The sequence below is a fragment of the Phoca vitulina genome, unplaced genomic scaffold (assembly GCF_004348235.1).
Source record: "Phoca vitulina isolate PV1807 unplaced genomic scaffold, GSC_HSeal_1.0 scaffold7, whole genome shotgun sequence".
NCBI classification, from domain to species: domain Eukaryota; kingdom Metazoa; phylum Chordata; class Mammalia; order Carnivora; family Phocidae; genus Phoca; species Phoca vitulina.
In genome coordinates this window covers 6,555,354-6,575,781 of record NW_022589710.1, presented here as the reverse complement: position 1 = coordinate 6,575,781, position 20,428 = coordinate 6,555,354, and the positions used below count along the sequence as shown (strand labels likewise).

General features: G+C 36.8%; 1 protein-coding gene across 5 annotated transcripts in view; it reads left to right on the top strand.

The window, feature by feature from the left end:
• The window catches only part of PRKD1 (protein kinase D1), a 317,005-nt gene that overhangs the window by 251,856 nt on the left and 44,721 nt on the right, over window positions 1-20,428 (top strand). For 4 of the 5 annotated variants that reach the window (XM_032404867.1, XM_032404869.1, XM_032404865.1 and 1 more), the window contains 7 exons: window positions 10,397-10,607; window positions 10,766-10,843; window positions 13,218-13,422; window positions 14,856-14,979; window positions 16,828-16,905; window positions 18,186-18,465; window positions 19,523-19,575. In XM_032404867.1, the coding sequence (XP_032260758.1) occupies window positions 10,397-10,607; window positions 10,766-10,843; window positions 13,218-13,422; window positions 14,856-14,979; window positions 16,828-16,905; window positions 18,186-18,465; window positions 19,523-19,575 (1,029 nt within the window). The remainder of the gene's footprint in view (window positions 1-10,396; window positions 10,608-10,765; window positions 10,844-13,217; window positions 13,423-14,855; window positions 14,980-16,827; window positions 16,906-18,185; window positions 18,466-19,522; window positions 19,576-20,428) is intronic. The other variant, XM_032404866.1, reaches the window with a different exon arrangement.

Genomic DNA, 20,428 nt, shown 5'->3' with positions numbered 1-20,428 from the left:
TGTATTAAAAGGAACTCTTGCTTGAATACTTTCCTAGAAAAATCTCCCCTACAAATGATTCATTCAGTTACTGTTTTTGTTCATTAAAAAAAAAAAATGAAGACAAGAGGATACCAGTATTGCATTATCTCTCTGTTACTGGATATCATCCTGATATGCTTTATCATATCCAGGTAGATTCTTTTCAAATGAGCAAATAATGAAAAAAAAAAAAAAACTATTTCTAATCCTGAATGAAACTATGATGATATTTCTGACCAAATAAATATTTTCCAGGGTATTTTCCAAAGCAGCAAAAGTCTATCTAGAAACAGAGACTTAAATTGTTATTACTCTTGTATTCTGGGGTTCCAGGAATCCTGGTGATTCATCTGAATTAAAAAGTCATTTTTTCCATTGAAATATGCACCATAACATCCATGTAGTACATTTGCCAGATATTGCAAGATTTCTTTTGATGATTGTGTAAACTATTTCTCCAGATTCAGACCTGGGTAGTGTATATGTTCAGTGAGGAAAGACATCCAAGAATTCTTGAACCAGCACGTCTCCACCTCCTGAGAGTTAGAAGAGTATGTGCAGTGGTGGGTTTGTCAGGAAGGAGCCCTTCAGTAAAATTAAGAGTGTGTGGTCTACTTGATGTGTTACTAATCAGCTGTTGCCTGATTTCATTCAGTGTGTCTGGCTTATTATATGTGCATTATTAATTCATGCTCTGAACAAAAACTTCCAGATGTGTAACTCTAAATTAAACACTTCAGGAGTGTTCTTCATGAACTCCTGCAGGGGAGAGGGGCATTTACTACTTGCCCACACTTACAAGCATATAGGTCTTGGGAACTAATGGATCTTTAAAGCAGGCTCTGTGGGGCCTGTGTTCCCCTCAGGAGAGGGACCATGGCTTTCCTAACTCTACCCACAGCCATGCCTTAAGACACAAAACACGGCTCTCTACCTTGCGATACAAAACAGCCACCCACCCTTGTTATCAATAACAGGCATTTGTTCTAATTCAAGCCAGACCTGGCCAGATTTCAGTCACTTCTCATTTAATTGCTGACCAGCCATGACTACTGAGGTCCTTAATTAACTTTGAGAGCTTGTGTCTTCATGAAGGTTTCTACCCAGAAAAAAAGTTTTGTGTAGGAGAAATAATAATGAAGTGTGAGGAAAGTGGAAGATTGGAATTGGTATTATAAATTAGACTTCCAGAAACTTGAGAAATAATTCAGCTTAACGTATTTATCTGTGTTTTCAGAAATATTTAGATACATGATTTTACTTGAATCATTAGACATGGTTTTCTAATATTTGGTTCTATTTGATCAGATGAATTCCTCTCTCCCTTCTCAAGAAGAGTGAAAGTATTGCCATTTTGATAATAAATATGGTGAAATGCAAGATGAAACAATGTCTAGGAGTTATGAATAAATATACATACCTCTTTCTCCAAATAGCCCAGTTTTTTAGTGATACCTATTTTTCTATAGCTATGCATTGAAAATATCACTGAGTGGTGTAATTTTATTGAGGTAGTGCTTTCCTGTATTTTTTAAACTCAAAATTGATGAGGAAAAAGTCTCATCTTATTCTTCTCTCTTTTTCAACTGAGTTACATTAAAATCGAGCCTTTGGTTCTGCCATGTTGTTTCAGAAGCACAAGTGCACGTACACACACACACACACACACACACACACAGAGCACTTCATGTTCACCATTTACTGTTATAGGTTAAGATTCTATAAAATACTATAAAATTATCCTTATGAGCCCTTAAGTTATACTTATTTTTGAAGGGAGAGGCTAACCTTTATAGCCTTGAACTGTGTTTATGGCATGCTTTTCCAGCTTTTCTTTGGTGTCTCTAAGGCAGTAATCAATGTGACAGCCTCTTTCCAGATCATTTCATTCAGCTTTCTCAGACCAGGTCCCTATCAACTTAGGCAGGGTCAGATACTATGGGAATGGATGTTCCTAACATCACTATTCTTGATTTTTCCACATAATCTATTTACCTTCTAGTTCACTTTCTATGTGTAGACCAATTCTGACATTTGAAGCCCCAAAACAGAAGCTGTTGACATGCAAAATTATTTTCTTCCTCAGTGGAAGTGCTCCTTTTTTATTGTGTAAATTTAGAGTGCATGGCATTAAGGTCACATTACCTTCAAGTAAAAAGAGAGGTAATCTTATGTTTCGCCTTTCCTCCAAGATCCCACAATTTGTAGGATGTTGGTAACTGACATTTTGAAAGAACGGTACATGTAATTTGCAACAATTCTTGAACAGTTCTGGTGCTTTCCCTGCAAAGGGTGGATCGCTTAAGCAAATAGTAAGGTTCCTTTACCCTTCATTTCTGTTTACCCAAAAAAGAGTGATGCAATAAAAAAGTTAATGTAACTTTCAAGATTATTTTAGCACTCAGAAAATCCAGGCCACCTTGTATGTTTAATACAAGATTATACATATATATGTTATTACCCTGAAAGCTTTCACAAATTGCAGCAAACATTAAGAAATGCATTCTCTGCTGTAAAATACAGCATCGGTCACCACTAAGCAAGGGCACACTTTTTTTTTCCTGCCCTATAGCAACTCTTTTCACTGTTATGAAAAGGTGTTGATTAGCTTTTATTTATGCTATATATATTTAGGGTATCCAACTGAGTGAGGAGGCAAACTCATTTATCTGGCACGCTTGGCAGGCAGTTCAAGGGGTGTAGAATCAGAATTGTAACAGAATAGCATCGAACAGTGGAAAGTCACCAAGCACCCTACCTTCCCTCTACTCAGTGAAGTACAGGACATGGAAAACAGGGGTGTTCCTATATGAATTCCATTTTCCAGGGGTCTTCAGACATATCTTTTGCCCAACAACTGGTCTGTGCTGGAAAATCCCTCACTCCTTGTGTGAGAGGTAGTGTGTTCATCTAAGTGCTGTTGAGAGAAGTTGATCATTTAAAAAAAATTTTTTTAAATGTTATGTTAATCACCATACATTACATCATTAGTTTTTGATGTAGTGTTCCATTTCTTTTTGCTTCAGAAAGTAGTCAGCCTCAGACTGAGCATTCACAGTGTTGTTTTACTGGCAGCAACTAGGGGTAGGGTTAGATAATCATTTCCAAGAGAGATAAAGAGGTATCAAAGTAAATAGAGAAATCTCCGTGTAGTTTCAACATAGTCATTCATGGCAGGAGTCACTTCAGGGTCCACACCAAATGCTTATTCTTCAGGAAGCCTCTTTTCTGAATGACCCCCTCTGCCTCCACCATGGGGGTGGTTTCTCTTTTCTTCGAACCTTCATATATATGGGCACTTATTCTATGCAAGATAGTATTTCAGAAGTTGGTGATACAGTGATGAACAAAACCATCAAGATCCTCTCCTCATGGCCCTTATATTCTATTGAAAGGAAACAATAAAAATCCAATATGCAAGTGGGCGAATAAGACAGTTGCAGGCTTCAGTAAGAGCTCTGGGAGGAGATAGGATGGCATGCCAGAGAGCGTGAACGGGGAGTGAGCGATAAGGTGGGTGGTCTGGAGGCCTCCTGGAGAAGGTGACATACGAACTGAAATCTGAAGAATAAAGCAGAACCCTGTATGCAGAAAGAAGGGAAGAGCACATATTGTGATTGTTGATAGTAACAGTTATATTGTTTCCAGAATTCTATTGGATTTAGAGTTATCAGGCACAGAGACTTATTTACTGGTCTTTCTATGTCCTGCAGCATCTGAATTGGGCTTTCAGGTTAAGATTTGCCCCAGGAAATGCTTGTTAAATTAAATAGATTAATCATAATGGCGAGAGAAGAGAACTATCATAAGGCGCTATTCCGCACAGTTCTTTGAATGATAGTCCAAAATGCTAGATCTTAAAACTTTTGAAATAAAGGATTGTTTGGTTGGATGTTTTCACACAGTTGTGCTAGTATCTTTTAAGTATAACAGCACCTGAATAGGAAAGTAGGCAGACAACTGAGTGTTGATGCTCATACAATAGAAGCTGTTTATTCTGCTAGTCATTTTGTTCTAGAAGACATGCACGACTCAGATGCTATCCTCTAAGCACAGACAAGCTGGTTGGAAGTCTCTTCTGTAGGTCAAGGTTAAGGGATTCACAATATTTTCACATTGCATTTTAGCATGTAGAACATGTTATTACTTAATTATTCTCACTTCCCCCCAAGAATTCTTCCATCATGATTTAAATGAAGGGAAGAAAATCCTTTCTACTTTCATATTAGCATAAAAGCAGGGGATGTGAGAGCTGGGAGGGGCTAGGGAAGAGGAATCACTGTTAATCACCTAGCATGAGACTACCTGAATTCAGAGTTCTGCTACTGACGACTGTGTGACCTGGGCCAAAGGATGTAACCTCCCTGAGACTCAGTTTTCTTATTTGTAAAATGGGGGGTCATAACACTAGTTGGGTGTGGAGTTTAAATGAATTAATGCACATAAAATGCTATGAAAAGAGCTTGGCACATATAAAGGTTAAAGAAAGTGTTTTATGTCATTATCTAGTTCACAGGTCTTGGAATCCCCATGGGCCAGATTTATTTCCCAAGTAAGTTGACTGGCAAAATGTTTCATATTTTTTTCAGAGTTGCCAACATTTAAAAATAGGGTTATTTCATAAAACAACTAGATTTTTTTCTGCTTGTTTTGAAAAACTCAGAGGCCTGGCAACACTGGGCTCACATACTCACATGGCAGCTATCAGCAGTCTATGAGCAGGGGCCATCCCTTTTATTCTGAACCTTCCTCCAATTTACCATAGTCTCCACCATTCTCTATTGCATCTCTGATACTGAAGGGCTACCCATTGATCTTAGCAACTACAAGTATTTGAACTTACTGTCCCTCTCTTTCTAGAGCAGAAGAGTTCTGACAGATTTTGTATTTGTGTTGGATATGCCAAGTAGGGGTGAGGAGCAAGCAGAGAAGTACAGAGAGCAGTTGCAATGAAAAACATTCCTTAGCAAATTGTACTCTTAAAATTGAAATCCTGTAAAGCAAATATGTCAAAGTTACAACCCATATAACATGTTTAAAAAGAGGCTTGGGGTGCCTGGGTGCCTTCGGCTCAGGTCATAGTCTCAGGGTCCTGGGATAGAGCTCCGCATCAGGCTCCCTGCTCAGTGGGGAGCCTGCTTCTCCCCCACCTCTCTCTCTCTGCCTGTCCCCATGCTGTTTCTCTCTCTCTCAAATAAATAAATGAAATCTTTTTTTTTAAAAAAAGAGGCTTATATGATAGTCTGTATTTGCATATCTCTATTGAAGTGTCACATCCATTATTTCCATGCAGTTAGCTCTTGAAAACATTAATTCTGTTCAGTTCAAGCAATGTTTATTGTTTATCATGTACCAGGCACTTGTTTCCATTCACAGAGGACAAATGTGATTAAGACAGTGTTTTTCTCTTAGGAGCTTATTGCCTTATGATTGAGACAAGTCCAAAAAGGATGTCAACATGTATGCTAAAGCGTTCTCTACTTTTCTGTTTCTCTTTCACTCAAGGGGAGTTTATGTCACCCCAAATCCATTCCCAATATGAGGCTGTGAAATGAATTCTAGTTAATGAATATAAATATATTAATACCGCAGTTTTCATTTGAACCAGGCATTATGTAAAGTGACTTTTATCTTCCAAAATCTTGTGTTTGATTTTTACATCAATGGTAATCAGCAAACGACAAGGAAAGGCAACTCCTCCCCCTCTGTTTTCTAGCTTTACTGATGCAGAGAATTCATTTTGAACCACGAAGTGGAATATACCTTGTTGGGAAGTGGTTTCAGAGTCCTGTTAAATGTTAAAGAAGTGCTGGCAGTTGGAGTTTCCATAATGTAATCTAAGCCATCATTTCCTGGGAAGGTTCCAACCTTGCTGAGTCATTAATTTAGCATACCAGGTTAAAAAGCAAATTCAGCCTCTAGAGAAGCAGGGTATATTATCTGTGTAAGTAAGTGTTCAGTGCATATCATTTTAACTTTGGCTGTAATTTCAAATGAATACTGTTAGCATAAGAAGACTACAGACACTTTACAACACTACAGACTTAAAAATTCATTTCTACAATCTTTATTTTATCTCTAAGGCGGGCTTTAAAAATCAGCTTTCATAATTTTTCTGTTCTCATATTCTCCCCTGTCTGTGATGTGGATACATCTTACACTGAGAACAGAGAAGAAATCTTGACGCTTTGCATCAGCTATAATTTGCCAAATCAAATCATTTGTACACAGGCGTCCGAGTACCATACTTCTCAGTTATGTCAGTTCTCCCAAAATTTGCACACCTGTAACTTGGTCTAAACTCCTCCACTCAGGAAAAGAACAATTCATAATACCACTGGCTAATGTAGAAATGTAAATTTTTAGAAGTACATCCTCCTGCATGCACTTACCATAGTTGTAGAGAAGGGAATTTGAGATCTGTCCTGTGAGTTTTGAGCCAGTTTTTGCTCTGAACATAATAATGAAGCAGAATGAAACAAAATGTAGCTGTTCCCTTTCCAGAGCATTTCAACTTTCCTCCCCTATTCCCATAAAAAACAATCATTCTACAGGTTGCTCAGGTTCACCAAATACATGGTGCCAAACTGGAACAGCAAGTAGCAGTGGGAAATAATTTAAACACCACTTAGTTAACCTAGTAAAACCTTCACTGGTGTTGATGAGTAAAGAGTTTTCTCTTTACCAGAGTTGACTTTAAAGAAAGATCTTACGGGGCACCTGGGTGGCTCAGTCAGTTAAGCATCTGACTCTTGATCTCAGGGTCATGAGTTCAAGCCCCACGTTGGGCTCCATCTGGGCATGGAGCCTACTTAAAAAAAGAAAAAAAGGGGAAGATCTTAAAGGACTGTGCACATTATAATTATACAAATAAGTAAAAAAATAAAATGAAGTAAGTTAAGGAAGAAATAAGATAATACTATTTCTCTTTATGTTGTATGATAATGTATCAACATGAACAAAAGCCCGGTTGTTTAAGTCAACATTACTCCTTGACTTTGACTCACCACTACGTCTAATTTCATGTTGAAGTTATTTTAAAGACCAAGCTAGTTGGATTTGGATCGGGGAGATTTTATTAAGGATCTGTTTTTTTTTGTTTTTTGTTTTTTTAACATTACCAATTTCTAAATTTTGCCTACTTTGATACAACAAACGAAATACTATAATTATGGCTTTCTTGTCCACATACCTTCAAATAAAACTTCACATAGTTGAAATTACATTTTTTGGCTTAAAATGGTAACTGAATATTAATTATTAAGGAAAAATGTATTACTGATTCTGAAAATCCTTAGGAATGTTTGGTTTGTGTTCACATCATTAGAATTAGTTTCGAAGGGATGATTGGCAGGATTACTGAAAAGTTGGTTCTTTAACATTTACATAAACAATGATAAATGTGTATTACAGGGCAATAGCCTAATTTCATAGGCTTTTGTTTGTTTTACAATCTGTTGTATATCAGTGAAGGCCTTGTTTTGCATTTTGATTGAAGAATGGATAAATATAAGCACTTACAGAGTTATCAAATAGTGACCCACTCTTCCTTTTTTGTCTTAGCTTCTGAGATTTGCATCCTCGTAGGAAAAAGCACATGCATGTGTGTGTGTATACTCCAGAAAAATAGAATATAATTCTGCAAACAAAACTTCCAAAGCCTTTCCCATTCTCCCTTTCCCAGAGTGTGTGTTATCTAGTAAAATTAGACACAAGCTCCTTCTAGCAGTAAATCAGTTCCCACATAAGTCACTATGCATGCAACGCATCTCAAGATTTTAAAGCCTTACTTTTTAATTTAGAAACATAGGCCACATTGAAATTAAGTAATGTATTTGGAACTATAAGAAAAGGTGATGATATGTATTTCTGGTCATGATGCTAGCTGATTTTAATTTTAAAATGTCATGAATGCCAGGAGGGCACTCTTTATTAATGCTACTAAAAACTTAAATTGCTATTAAATCTTAAGTGCTATTAAAGTCTTAATTTCTGACACTATAAATTACAGAATTTGAGTTGTTATTCCGTGCCAAGCACACATGTGGCTGTGTGAATCTCACCATTGCCTGAATGTGTGTATAATACAGTCTCTAGGCCACAGTGACAGCTAACTTCTCTTCTTTAAACTCATATAACATTTTAAAATTCCATATGCAATCCTGCCTTGAAGGTAATAAAGGAAATGACTTGTAGTTTAAGGCAGTGTTTATGTGAATGTTACCGTGTTGGCTAAGAAGAAAACATTCAATTTATCAGATTGCCTCTTGCTCTTCTGAGTGACTTCACTCCACGGTATAGTAAAGAGCCCTTTGTGAAACTGGTTCTGTTAACATAGCCTAGAATTAGGTGTCTTAAATTAAGGAAAATAGTTGAAGAGTGATTTGGTCAACTTTTCATAGGATTTTCCAAATCTGAGACCATTTTAAAATGTGACACCAGGTCAGCTTTTATTCTGAGTGTTGAAACTTTCCAACTATGGAAAAGTACCAATTTGCATTTTAGTCTATGCTTAAAACTGTCCCGTTAGCTACAGTTACTCAAGAAGGACACGTAAAACTGAGACCTAACCCTGTGGATTTAATTATTTTTCAATTCCATTGAAGATATTTATTCAGTATATTCGTAGTCATGATTCTGGTCTGGCAAACCTTTGGCCTATCATTAGAAGCTCCCTCAACTTCTCTGCAAGAGTTGAACCGTTCCAGAGTAATTATCCTTTGTAGTTTTCTTTTATAGGATTGTAATTACAAATTTAACTGTAGACATAATATCCCTGTGTAGAACTTCATCTCAGATTTCTTTTTATTGCAGCTAGTAAATCTGCAAATCAAAATATCCCCATTTGGTAACACATGGTGCTACCTTTTGGTGCTGATAGGCATTGAAATGGGTGGAAATGGTACATAAATATGATTTTTTTTTTCTCATCTTGTCAGTAACCATTCCAAATCAGAAACTAACTGAGTAAGGTAATACTGTAAGGGCTCTGGAGGCAAACAAACGTGGGTTCAGGTTTTGGCTCTTGTAGCATTTGACTCAAAAGAATATATTTAAATTTTGTGGGCTTAGATACCTTGACTTTAGATAATAAAGCTTATCTTGTGAGGTGCCTCATACAATGATTACTGAGGGTAGGAGCTTAATAAATGAGATCTATAAGTGTAGTAACTATTAAAAAGTAACTCAATTCTTCTTTTATTCTGGTAATTCCAAAATACATTTATTCTGATCATTCCTAAATACATTTCCTTGATATCAAGAGTTACATGAGGAGCGCCTGGGTGGCTCAGTCATTAAACATCTGCCTTCGGCTCAGGTCATGATCCCAGAGTCCTGGGATCGAGCCCCGCATCGGGCTCCCTGCTCCGCGGGAAGCCTGCTTCTCCCTCTCCCACTCCCCCTGCCTGTGTTCCCTCTCTGGCTGTCTTTCTCTGTCAAATAAATAGAACCTTTAAAAAAAAAAAAAAAAGAGCTACATGAAATTGCCCAAAAACATAGAAACAATTTTAATTCATTTTATTTTAAATTAACTCATTTAATTAAATTTATTTGAATGTAATAATGTAATAATTATGTTATAAATTTATATATAAATAACATGTATAATAATGAATATATATATATAAATGTAATAAATTTAAATGAATTATTTAATTCATTTAATTTTAATTCATTTAATTAAAAAATCTATGTACTGGGCTGATTAAATAATTTTAAAATGAGAGACAAGAGTCACAGAGATGTAATTATAACCAAACACCCATATTTGTGTGTCTTGTATAGTCCACTAGTTGCTTTGTTTTTTAATTATAAAAATGACAATATAATTTTAACCCTTCACTTTTCTATTGAGGAATAATATCAAACCATATTTATTTTTTCTTTGAGGAACTTCAGAGGAACCGTGAGCACTTTTCAGATGATGCACTATGCAGACCTGCTTGCCTTTTTTTTAACCACATGCATGTCATACTTCAGAAAATGTCAATGAAATAACATGTGCAGTGGGGTGAAGGACCATTGTGTGTTTGCCTTCAGCTTTATACTTCTGCATTACAACTAATTATGTTACTTTTTAAAAGCCCCAAATTTGAAAGTTCTAGAAATCAGGTTCAAATATTCTGATCTCTAATTCTCTTCTTTTCAGACTGTAAAAATAAGGTAAGTCAGATTAGAAATAAAGGGGGTATAAATTACGTTAAATAACAGAAACACAATTTTAGTTTACTCCTCTCATTTCCTTATGGACCCAACCACTAAACAGTAAAACAAAACAATTTATATATATAGATATATATGTGTGTGTTTATATGTATATATAAATCAAGTCATCTCTTACATCTTATTATCCTTTACTGTATTTCAAACATAGCAAAAGTCACCATCAGAGTCCTTTATTGGTCGAGAGAAGAGGTCGAATTCTCAGTCATACATTGGACGACCGATTCAGCTTGACAAGATTTTGATGTCTAAGGTGAAAGTGCCGCACACGTTCGTCATCCACTCATACACCCGGCCCACCGTGTGCCAGTACTGCAAGAAGCTGCTCAAGGGGCTCTTTCGGCAGGGCCTCCAGTGCAAAGGTAAGGAGGATCTTGCCATCGGACATTTGTCGCCAGCCGCACTTTGATCTGGAAAGTAGTCCTCATCCATTTGAAATTACTGTTCTTTTTCTTAGTTCACAACTCCTCTTTCTGATGAGTGCTTGGTTTTTGTTTCCTTTTACAATCGTTGTGATCAGATTGCAGATTCAACTGTCACAAACGTTGTGCATCCAAAGTACCCAACAACTGCCTTGGTGAAGTGACCATTAATGGAGGTAAGTGAAAGATCAGCCGTCACATCTGTGCTTCTTCCCTGTTCAAGAGTGTGTCCATAATGACTTCACAGGATTTTTTTTTCTGTTACTTGTGACCCAGCCCAAAGTAAATTATGGGCTCAGCTTGTTCTATTTGACTTTAGAAAAACGCTCGTCATTGAGTTTTGATGAAAACCAAAGAGCTTGGGGTGCCTGGGTGGCTCAGTCATTAAGCATCTGCCTTCAGCTCAGGTCATGATCCCAGGGTTCTGGGATCGAGCCCCGCATCGGGCTCCCTGCTTGGCGGGAAACCTCCTTCTCCCTCTCCCACTCCCCCTGCTTGTGTTCCCTCTCTCGCTGTGTCTCTCTCTGTCAAATAAATAAATAAAATCTTAAAAAAAAAAAAAAAGAAAACCAAAATCTTGACTTTTATGCAGTGCACAGCTAGTACTAAAAACTTGGATGTCCAGAATTTCTTTCTCAGCTTTCTTCTTAATACTTCTTTCCTAGTTTGTTCAGAAATGTAGAAAATGTTGGAATGCCTGCAAGTTCTAGCTCTCAGTCTCTTTTTCTCCATCCTTCTCCTTCCAAGCATTGGGACAAAGATTAATTTTTCTTTGGGAGGAAAGGGAGGGAAGAATCAGAGACTGACCCATCAAGAAATAATCACCCACTTCTTTCCTCCACCCAGTTAATTCGGTTTTATGTGTGTTTATTAACTTGAATCTTTAATAATAATAAAAAGAACTTTAATTCAGCCAATTAAAAATATATATTGTTTTTTATACTTGGGAATATTCTTTTGGGAAAACTCTAGCTGTAAAAATTAACTTTGAAAGATTCCTAAGTAAAATATCATGTCCTAAAGGAACAGCTGACATTTTCTTCCTGAGTAGTATTCCTAATGGAGTCTTAGTAAAATATTTGACTTAGTCCCCCAGGCTAACTTTTTCTGTAGACAGTGGACTGCTTTATACCTTGAGTCTAATATCAGTTTTGTGATTCCTCTGGGAAAAAAAAATGGTGGACAGAACACCAGAGAAAAAAATTGAGTATTTTTAATGCTAAAACGCTGAAGAATAAAGGGTTATCTTTTCTCCAGAACTTTCTTCTCTAGAAGAAATATGTACCTAGTAGAAGAGGAGGGGAAATCTCTCAAGGAAAGCATTCCTATACTAGTTCCTGCCTTGGAGATTCATGGATTAACTGCCAAAATGGAAATCTTGGCAGTCTTCCCACTTTCTGTGGCATGTGGAATTGACTTTTTCAGGCCCAGGAAATGTCAGTATGTTCTTGATAACTGGAACTAAGGGGAAACAGTGCAGTTTTTGATATTGTTGATTACTTTGAAATTGCATTTTCCCATACAGTCAGAAGAATCTGGTAAAAACGTGAATTTCCCAAGCTTGGCAGGCTGAGGTCCGGGATCTCTTTTTCAGTTTAAAATAAGTACTCTGCATTCGTAAGTACAGTCGAGACTTGAACAACTTGGGGATTGGCGGGGGACCAACCCCCCCATACAGTTGAAAATCTGACTATAACTTTTGGCTCCCCCAAAACTTGACTGCTAATAGCCGACTGTTGACCAGAAGCCTATTAATAACATAGTTGATTAACACATATTTTGTATTTATATGTATTATATACTATATTTTTACAATAAAGTAAGCTAGAGAAAAGAAAGTGTTATTAAGAAAATCATAAGGAAGAAAATACACATTTACAGTACTGTATTGATCGAAAAAAATCTGTGTATAAGTAGACTCACACAGTTCAAATCCATGTTGTTCAAGGGCCAACTGTAATTATAATTTATTGCATTACCATCAAATGCATGATGACAGGATTCAGTATTACTTCAAATATCAAATATCTTAAGTATTTAAAAACTGCTGCTTATGTGACCAATTTGATATATTGGAATCCATGACTTAAAAAGTTACTGGAATAGCAAGAATCAGTGACCCCGGGTCTTCTTGCATGTGAAAGTTTCCCTCATCCTCCCATGTATCCCTTTTTTCCCACTGGGGCTGGGCTGCTGAAATAGACCAGTTTTCTCCTCAGTCCTTCCTGGTATCACTTTGGTTCCTAGAACTTTGCTTCTATCCCACCCTTGGCTTCCTTCCATGGCTCTCCATGTCTTTTCATGTTTTTAGGCTTAGGGGCATGAAAAAGAAACATCTGCTTATAAAATTATCTATTCATCCTCTGATAATTTCAGATACTTATGAACTAAAATTTAAAAAAAATAAAGAAAAGGAAAGAGACGATAAATTCTTGAAATAAGTATTTTTTTAGGGCTTCCAATTGATAATGTTGAAGAATTGCCTAACTCTCGTAAGCCCTGACTCTAGGATTCCAGGCTTATCTTCATGGATGCAAAACAATTTTTTAGATTTGCTTAGCCCTGGGGCAGAGTCTGATGTGGTCATGGAAGAAGGGAGTGATGACAATGACAGTGAAAGGAACAGTGGGCTCATGGATGACATGGAAGAGGCAATGGTTCAAGATGCTGAGGTGGTGATGGCAGAGTGCCAGAATGACAGTGGGGAAATGCAGGACCCAGACCCCGACCCCGAAGACTCCAACAGAACCATCAGGTGAGGGCTGCACTCCCAGTCTCACTCCAGCAGGGGAATTTCCTTTTTAAGATTCTTTGCTATTTTTATCTATTGGAGAAGAAATTTAAAGTGTGTGCTTGATTTGTTTATGAATGCGCTGTGAACTAGGGGAGAGCCAGTGGAGTTAGGAGGTCTGGATAGCCTTAGAGAGGTGTAGTTTTGAATCCTTTCTAGCATTGCCTCTTTCTGTGATCCCTTTTCTTTTGCATGTGAAAGTTACTCATATTTGCCAGCCACAGGTTTACTGCTAAATTAGTGTTTATTCAGAGTTCATTGTTTGGACTTGCAAAGATCAGGGCCCAACCTCAGTGGACACCATCTATCTTATAGCTGGCCCCTTATACAAATATCACATATGTCTACATCTTACTGTTCTGTATTTTATTTCAGAAGTATGTGAAATTTTATATTGGGATTTGATCATCTGTACTTCTTGATTACTAGATGATCCCCATTTTTGATATCAGGGATCAGCACACTATGGCCATTGAGGCTGCTGCCTGTTTTCTAATAAAGTTTTATTGAAACATAGGCGTGACCCATTCATATTGTCTGTGGCTACTTTTGCATCACAATGGCAGAGTTAAGTATTCTACAGAGCTTAAAAATGTTTACACCTGGTCCTTTGCAGAAAAAGTTTCCCAGCCTCTGATTTACATTATAAAATGTATTCACACTTTTGTGTCCGTTTTACAAATGCCATATTTATTGGCAAACAAATTGTTCATGAGTAGAGCGATAAAATAATTGGATTTTTTCCATTTAATGGCATAAGAAATATACTGGAAAATATTAGTCTTGTGACGGAACTATCTTTTGAAGGTGTACATTTCTGTAGTATCAAAGTGGGGGGAATTTGGGGGGAGGTGCTTGCATATATGCATAGTGGGTAGGGAAGAAGACAAGAAGAGACAGAGACAGGAAAGGCAAAGAGATGAAGGATCCTGTGAACAATAGCTATTTAAGAGAGTTTAAATAGCAGATTCTACTTTTTATGAAATTATCCAGACTCAAATTCTTGTTCTATGATATTATGCACATGATTAATATTTTGCCTGTAGTCTATGATAAGTAAGCAAATAAGCTTTTATGTGTGATTCTGAATACTGTGGCCTCAGTACACTAAGACGGTAATCTAGCTGGTGTTTCCCGAAAACTGAACACCATGCGGTTCAACCTAAAAACTAAGGTGATTATTATCCTGCTTCAGGATTTTTAAAGTGTACCTGTGAAGTGCCTATCACTCAGAGTAATCCAGACTCTGAACCATGGTACTCTGACAATACATTTCACCAAAAATGGGATGTGAATGTTTTTTGACTTTCCCTCTGAAATAGCTGAAATAAGGTTTTATGCAGGAAAAGATCTGTATCTAAAAACATTTCTCTCCCAAAATATTTTGACTTTTCAAGTCCATCAACAAGCAACAATATCCCGCTCATGAGAGTCGTGCAGTCTGTCAAACACACGAAGAGGAAAAGCAGCACAGTGTTGAAAGAAGGATGGATGGTCCACTACACCAGCAAGGACACCCTGGTAAGATTCACAGCCAGCCGTTTACTCTTGGCTCACTAGCTTTCATTAGAAGAGTTGCTAGTGCCTTGTCAAGACCGCGGGATGTGTGAGTTACCAGGAGCAAACCTCTGCTTGGGCATGGCGTAGGATCCGGTGGAACACATTAACAGTCTCTGGGTGTCAGATGTAGTTGAGCAAGCAACTGAGTTAGAAAAAAGTGTAGACAGCAATCTCAGGGAAACAAAGTCATTTACCTCTGTTACTTGAGATGATCTCCAAACAACTTGAATGTCTGCCTGTCATTTTATAGCAGTCATGAAAATGACAGCATGTATTTTCAGAATGCTCCTTTGTGATTCAGAATTTAAGAAAAAAAACAAAACACTGCATTTTAGGGAGAGAAAAAAACAATGATAACTATTACATACTTTTTAAATCCTTAATTAAGTGATCACTTAACAACTGACCTATTCGGGAATACAGTGATCCTGTATTTTGTTAGATAAAAGACAACATATTTTAATGTTTTAAATGTAGTCTGAGGTGTTCACTACTCCAGATTTTTCTAATAGGTGATGAATGAGATTTGTGCATGTGTGAAAGAGAGAGAAAAGAAAAATCTTCGTTTTTGTTGAACTAATTGGCATTTGCTGATAAGCATCTTTCTTAGTTACTGGTAGTGTTTTCCACTCACCTCCTATCTATAGGATCCCCAACATTTCTTTAGAAAAATAGACACCCATAACCTAATTACTCTATTTATAATATCAGTCTTCTCTGCTGAAGAGAGATTTACATGACTTACTATAGGATCCAATTGAATATCATCCTCTAGTTCTTCCTAGACATGGCAGACATACAGTATTTAAAGCATATCTAATATATTTGACTGGTCTAAGATAAGTTGTGGTTGAGATCAAGAATACTGCTAGGGCTTTTTGGTCTAAAAGGATGAATACACCCCCCCCCCCACCCCCCCCACACCCCCCCCCACACACACCCTAAAATTGTGGAACATATACCTAGACTGAACAAGGACCTTATCACCAAATCATGGAAGTTTAGATCTGTAGTGAACTTAAGAGAACATAGAGTTTGGTGCATTCCCCTGACTTTGTTACGTTGATGTCATGGAGTCAGACTTGACATCCAACAAAATATTCTTTATTTCTTCTGTAATATTCAGAATTCTTCCATCTCTAATGGAGGCCAGAATAGTTGACTGGATAAGCATGGTATTCCTTATGTTCTGAAATAACGAGTATACATAAATTCTACATCTCTTATTATCTCTTATTATATCTCTTATATCTAACCCTTTTTATTTTATTACAAACTACAAATCCACCTCTAGTTCTGCAAGCAGTCCAATAAATTTTTAAAATGGAAATGTACCTGAGTGGTGCAGTAGGTTAAGTGTGGGTTTCGGCTCAGGTGGTGATCTCAGGGTCATGAGATCAAGCTCCTTGGGCTCCGCACTCAGCAGGGAGTCTGCTTCAGTTTTCTCTCTGCCCCTACCCCCTGTGTGCTCACTCTCTCTCTCTCTAAAATAAATAAATACATCTTTTAAAAAATAGAAATATTTACTATGCATGCACTAAGTGCCAGGCGCTACACTGGGTGCAAATATATTATCTCCTTTATTACTCCTAACTCTCTGATGGAGATGCAGAAACTTATCACACAATTGCTAAATAGTCATCTTTTTCTAGAGTCTAAAATTCAGTGTGAGTCTTACTGGTCCAAAGCCCATCAGATCTTATGTCTCCATTGGGAAAATGTTTTGGTTTTATCATTCTTAGGTATTTTTTTTTCATCTTTGGTATTTTTAAAATTTTTAAAATATCCTAAATCTAATTTCTGTTTCAGCGGAAACGGCACTATTGGAGATTGGATAGCAAATGCATTACCCTCTTTCAAAATGACACCGGAAGCAGGTACTACAAGGTAAGGATGGCTCTTGCCTTAATTGGAGTCTCCTGCTCCCTCTTATCTTCTTGGGAATGTAGGGTGTTAAGAATACAAAATACGTCTAACAGACATGACTGTTTTGTGCTTGTTCCAGGAGATATTTATTATTTTTCTGTAGTTTACAGATCTGGGGGGAATCAGGTTGTGACCGCAAGTTAGTCATCTGTGAATTTCAGATTTCCCTGAGGAGTGCTTCTGGCCCCATGGAATGGTGGTGGGGAAGAGAAAGTTTAATTGAGTATATCAGATATGTGCATTTTAACTAGAAAATTCAAAGTCCAGCAGATTAGCTACAAGAAAATTCTTGAAATCCACTACATCCAGGTTTTTTGTTCATCTATAGTCTTACAACACATTCCCCAGGGGGTTAAGAAACATTGTATGATGTCTCCATGCATTGCCAATATGCATAAGGAGCACTTTCCTCTAGAGAAAAATTTGGCAGCAGTTTCTACTTTGTCTCTCTACATGAAATAGTACAGATGTCACATAATGTATCACCCAGTAAAACATGGTTCCAGAAGAAGTTCATAGTGAAAACAGTATATTCTTGCTCCTTCAAAATTAATGCAGCCTCAGCCATAGTTGACATGACTCACAGCGTCTACTTTACACAGCTCTAACAGAAAAAGGAAACCTCATTAAGTTTTAAATGAAAAATTTATTTTAGAAGTTATTATTTCTTAGTCACGCCATACCCCTGCATAGACAATGTGGTGATTAATTATTTTTTGCTGTCAAAATTGTCTTAAAAGCAACTGCTTTTAAAATCAATCTCTGTGGTCTACCTCACTAAAACTGTTCATTTGGCTATACTATTATATTAACATCTGTTGAATCAAATTATATGATTCATTTTCAGTGCCTAAAAGGATAGTTAAAACTTAGCAACAGCCAGGCATACCCAAGTGCATTTCAAAAGTGTTGTGATTCTATCTCACCATTATAAAAATTAATCATTTATATTCTTAGATCTCGATGCAGGTTCAAAATCATTATACCTATTTGTACTTTTTCTTGCCACATGAACATAGTAAAAAAGTCACTTGAATTTTTCTGGCAAGAGGAGATGATAAAGTTTCCCCCAGTAAAGGTATTTTTGAATTTTGCTTAACAGTATTCTGTGTTTAATAAAACTATTTTACATGAACGATGGCTATTTGTAATGTCATTTGTCACATGTGCCTAGCATGAATTTTATTTGAAAGTTTATAGACTTGTGATAAACTGCAGTTAGTACACTCTTTCTTCCACAGGAAATTCCTTTATCAGAAATTTTATCTCTGGGACCAGCAAAACCTTCAGCTTTAATTCCTAATGGAGCCAATCCTCATTGTTTTGAGATCACTACAGCCAATGTAGTGTATTACGTGGGAGAAAACGTGGTCAATCCTTCCAGCCCACCACCCAATAGCAGTGTCCTCACCAGTGGTGTTGGTGCAGATGTGGCCCGGATGTGGGAGATGGCAATTCAGCATGCCCTCATGCCCGTCATTCCCAAGGGCTCGACTGTAGGTTCAGGAACCAACTCGCACAGTGAGTCTGCTCTAGTTTTGTGTCTATAGAACAGTTGAAGAGAGCCTCTTTGGGGATGACTTAGTTTATTGGAGAACGTTGGGTCTCTCAAATAGAAGCTGCTACACCTACTAAGGTATCTCATTAAATGATCATATGTTATTGTTTTCTTTATTTTATATGAAAATTTGAACAAATTCATGTAAACCCTATGTATTAGGTAATAGCAGAAATCTAGAGCTGTTGTTGGTCCTAAAAGAAGGGGTAATCTAGTCAGCTTGCGTTTGATCTGGAATGCCAGTCTTGTTATTTGCAAATGTGAGTTAACATGTTTCCTCAAAACCCCCTAACATGGTACTCTGTGCAGGATACTTGGTGTGCAGAGTACTTGGAAATTCTTGATAATTGTATTCCAGAAAGAAATCTCTGTTCATTAGTAGAATGAGACAGATTTTACCAAAATGCAACTGTGATTAGGTGTTGAGGATGAATTTTAAAAAGATATTTTAGAGGAATATCTATGTAAAAATGTGTAATTTTAAATTTCAAAATGGCTCTTAATAATGAAGCTTATCGGGGGGAACCTGTTTTTCGTATTGCAGTAAGTTATCCGGTGACAGATCACAACTTTTCAATTGATGTGTAAAGCAATGTACATATAAATAGGTTATATATGTTTATTTTGGTGCTAAGCATTTTACGTGAGGTCTCTTTTAATGCCTAAAACAACCCCGACAGGCGGACGTTAATGATTTGCCTGTGTTACAGGTGAGGAAATCAGGCCCTAGAGCGATTAAGTTGTCCCAAGATTACCAGAGTGGTAAAGCGGCAGCCAGCATTAACCCAAGACTTCAGAACTCCAGACTCTAAACTGACAAAATATTATTTTTCAAAGCCAAGTACAGAGTAAATCTGTAATTGTAAAAGGAAAGAAATATTCTAATGAACATTTTCCTAGAAACATTTAATTGCTGTGATTTAAAAACAGCCTGCAGCTTGATTAGTAAAGCCTGTAATCTGCTTGCTTTGATGTTACTTCTCTTACTTCTTTTGTGTATTTTTTAACATGTATTTCCAGGAGATATTTCTGTGAGTATTTCGGTATCAAATTGCCAGATTCAAGAAAATGTGGTGAGTGTGTACCTACTAATATAAAACTTGGTAATGTGATTCTTTATTGGAAAATAAGAGTATCCTAAAGTACACGTTTATTTATCTAACATTTTAATTTTTCAGTATTTTCTAGAAAGTAAAATAGGGTCTATTGGGATATTTTTCTTCCATAAGATTTTAAAAACATTATATTATGTGGATTTTTTAAAGTGATTTTTCTATATCCTGTAGTGTGGAGAACTAAATACTATTATTCATCTCAGGTAAACAAATATAATGCGGTGACTGTTTTTTCTCACATTTGCCCACCTTGGTATTGGAATTTTAATGGTCAATATAACACAATACCAAACAAAATAAATTCTTTGAGTTGCACAAGTGGCCCTTAAATTCTCATTCCTTGATTGCTACCTAGCAGTGCTGTCTTATGACAAGGAGTTGTGAACGCTTTTAGAGTCACTTATGCTTATCAAGACCTCAGAAAACTGCATAAATCATTATATTTTATGGGTTCATATTCTAACGCCCTAGTCGGCTATGCCACATAACTCCATCCTTTCAACTCAGTTTTTGAAAATCATAAACATGAGATAATTTATTATATTTTGTCATGACAGGCAGCCAACATGTAATAAAGCCTTTCCTACCCTGTCCTGTGACTCAGACCTTTTGCTCTGTTTTCCCTGCTACACCTATGACTGAAAGCAAAATGTTTACAGCCTTACTTACACTTATGTGAGTTTAATTTTTAAAGAATAAAATCCATGAAACTCTGCTCATCACTAGTTATAGCTTTGCATCCTTTGCTAAATTGGCATAAAGTAAACTGAAAACCAAAGCTGAATTGAAGAGAATTAGGAAAACTTCATAG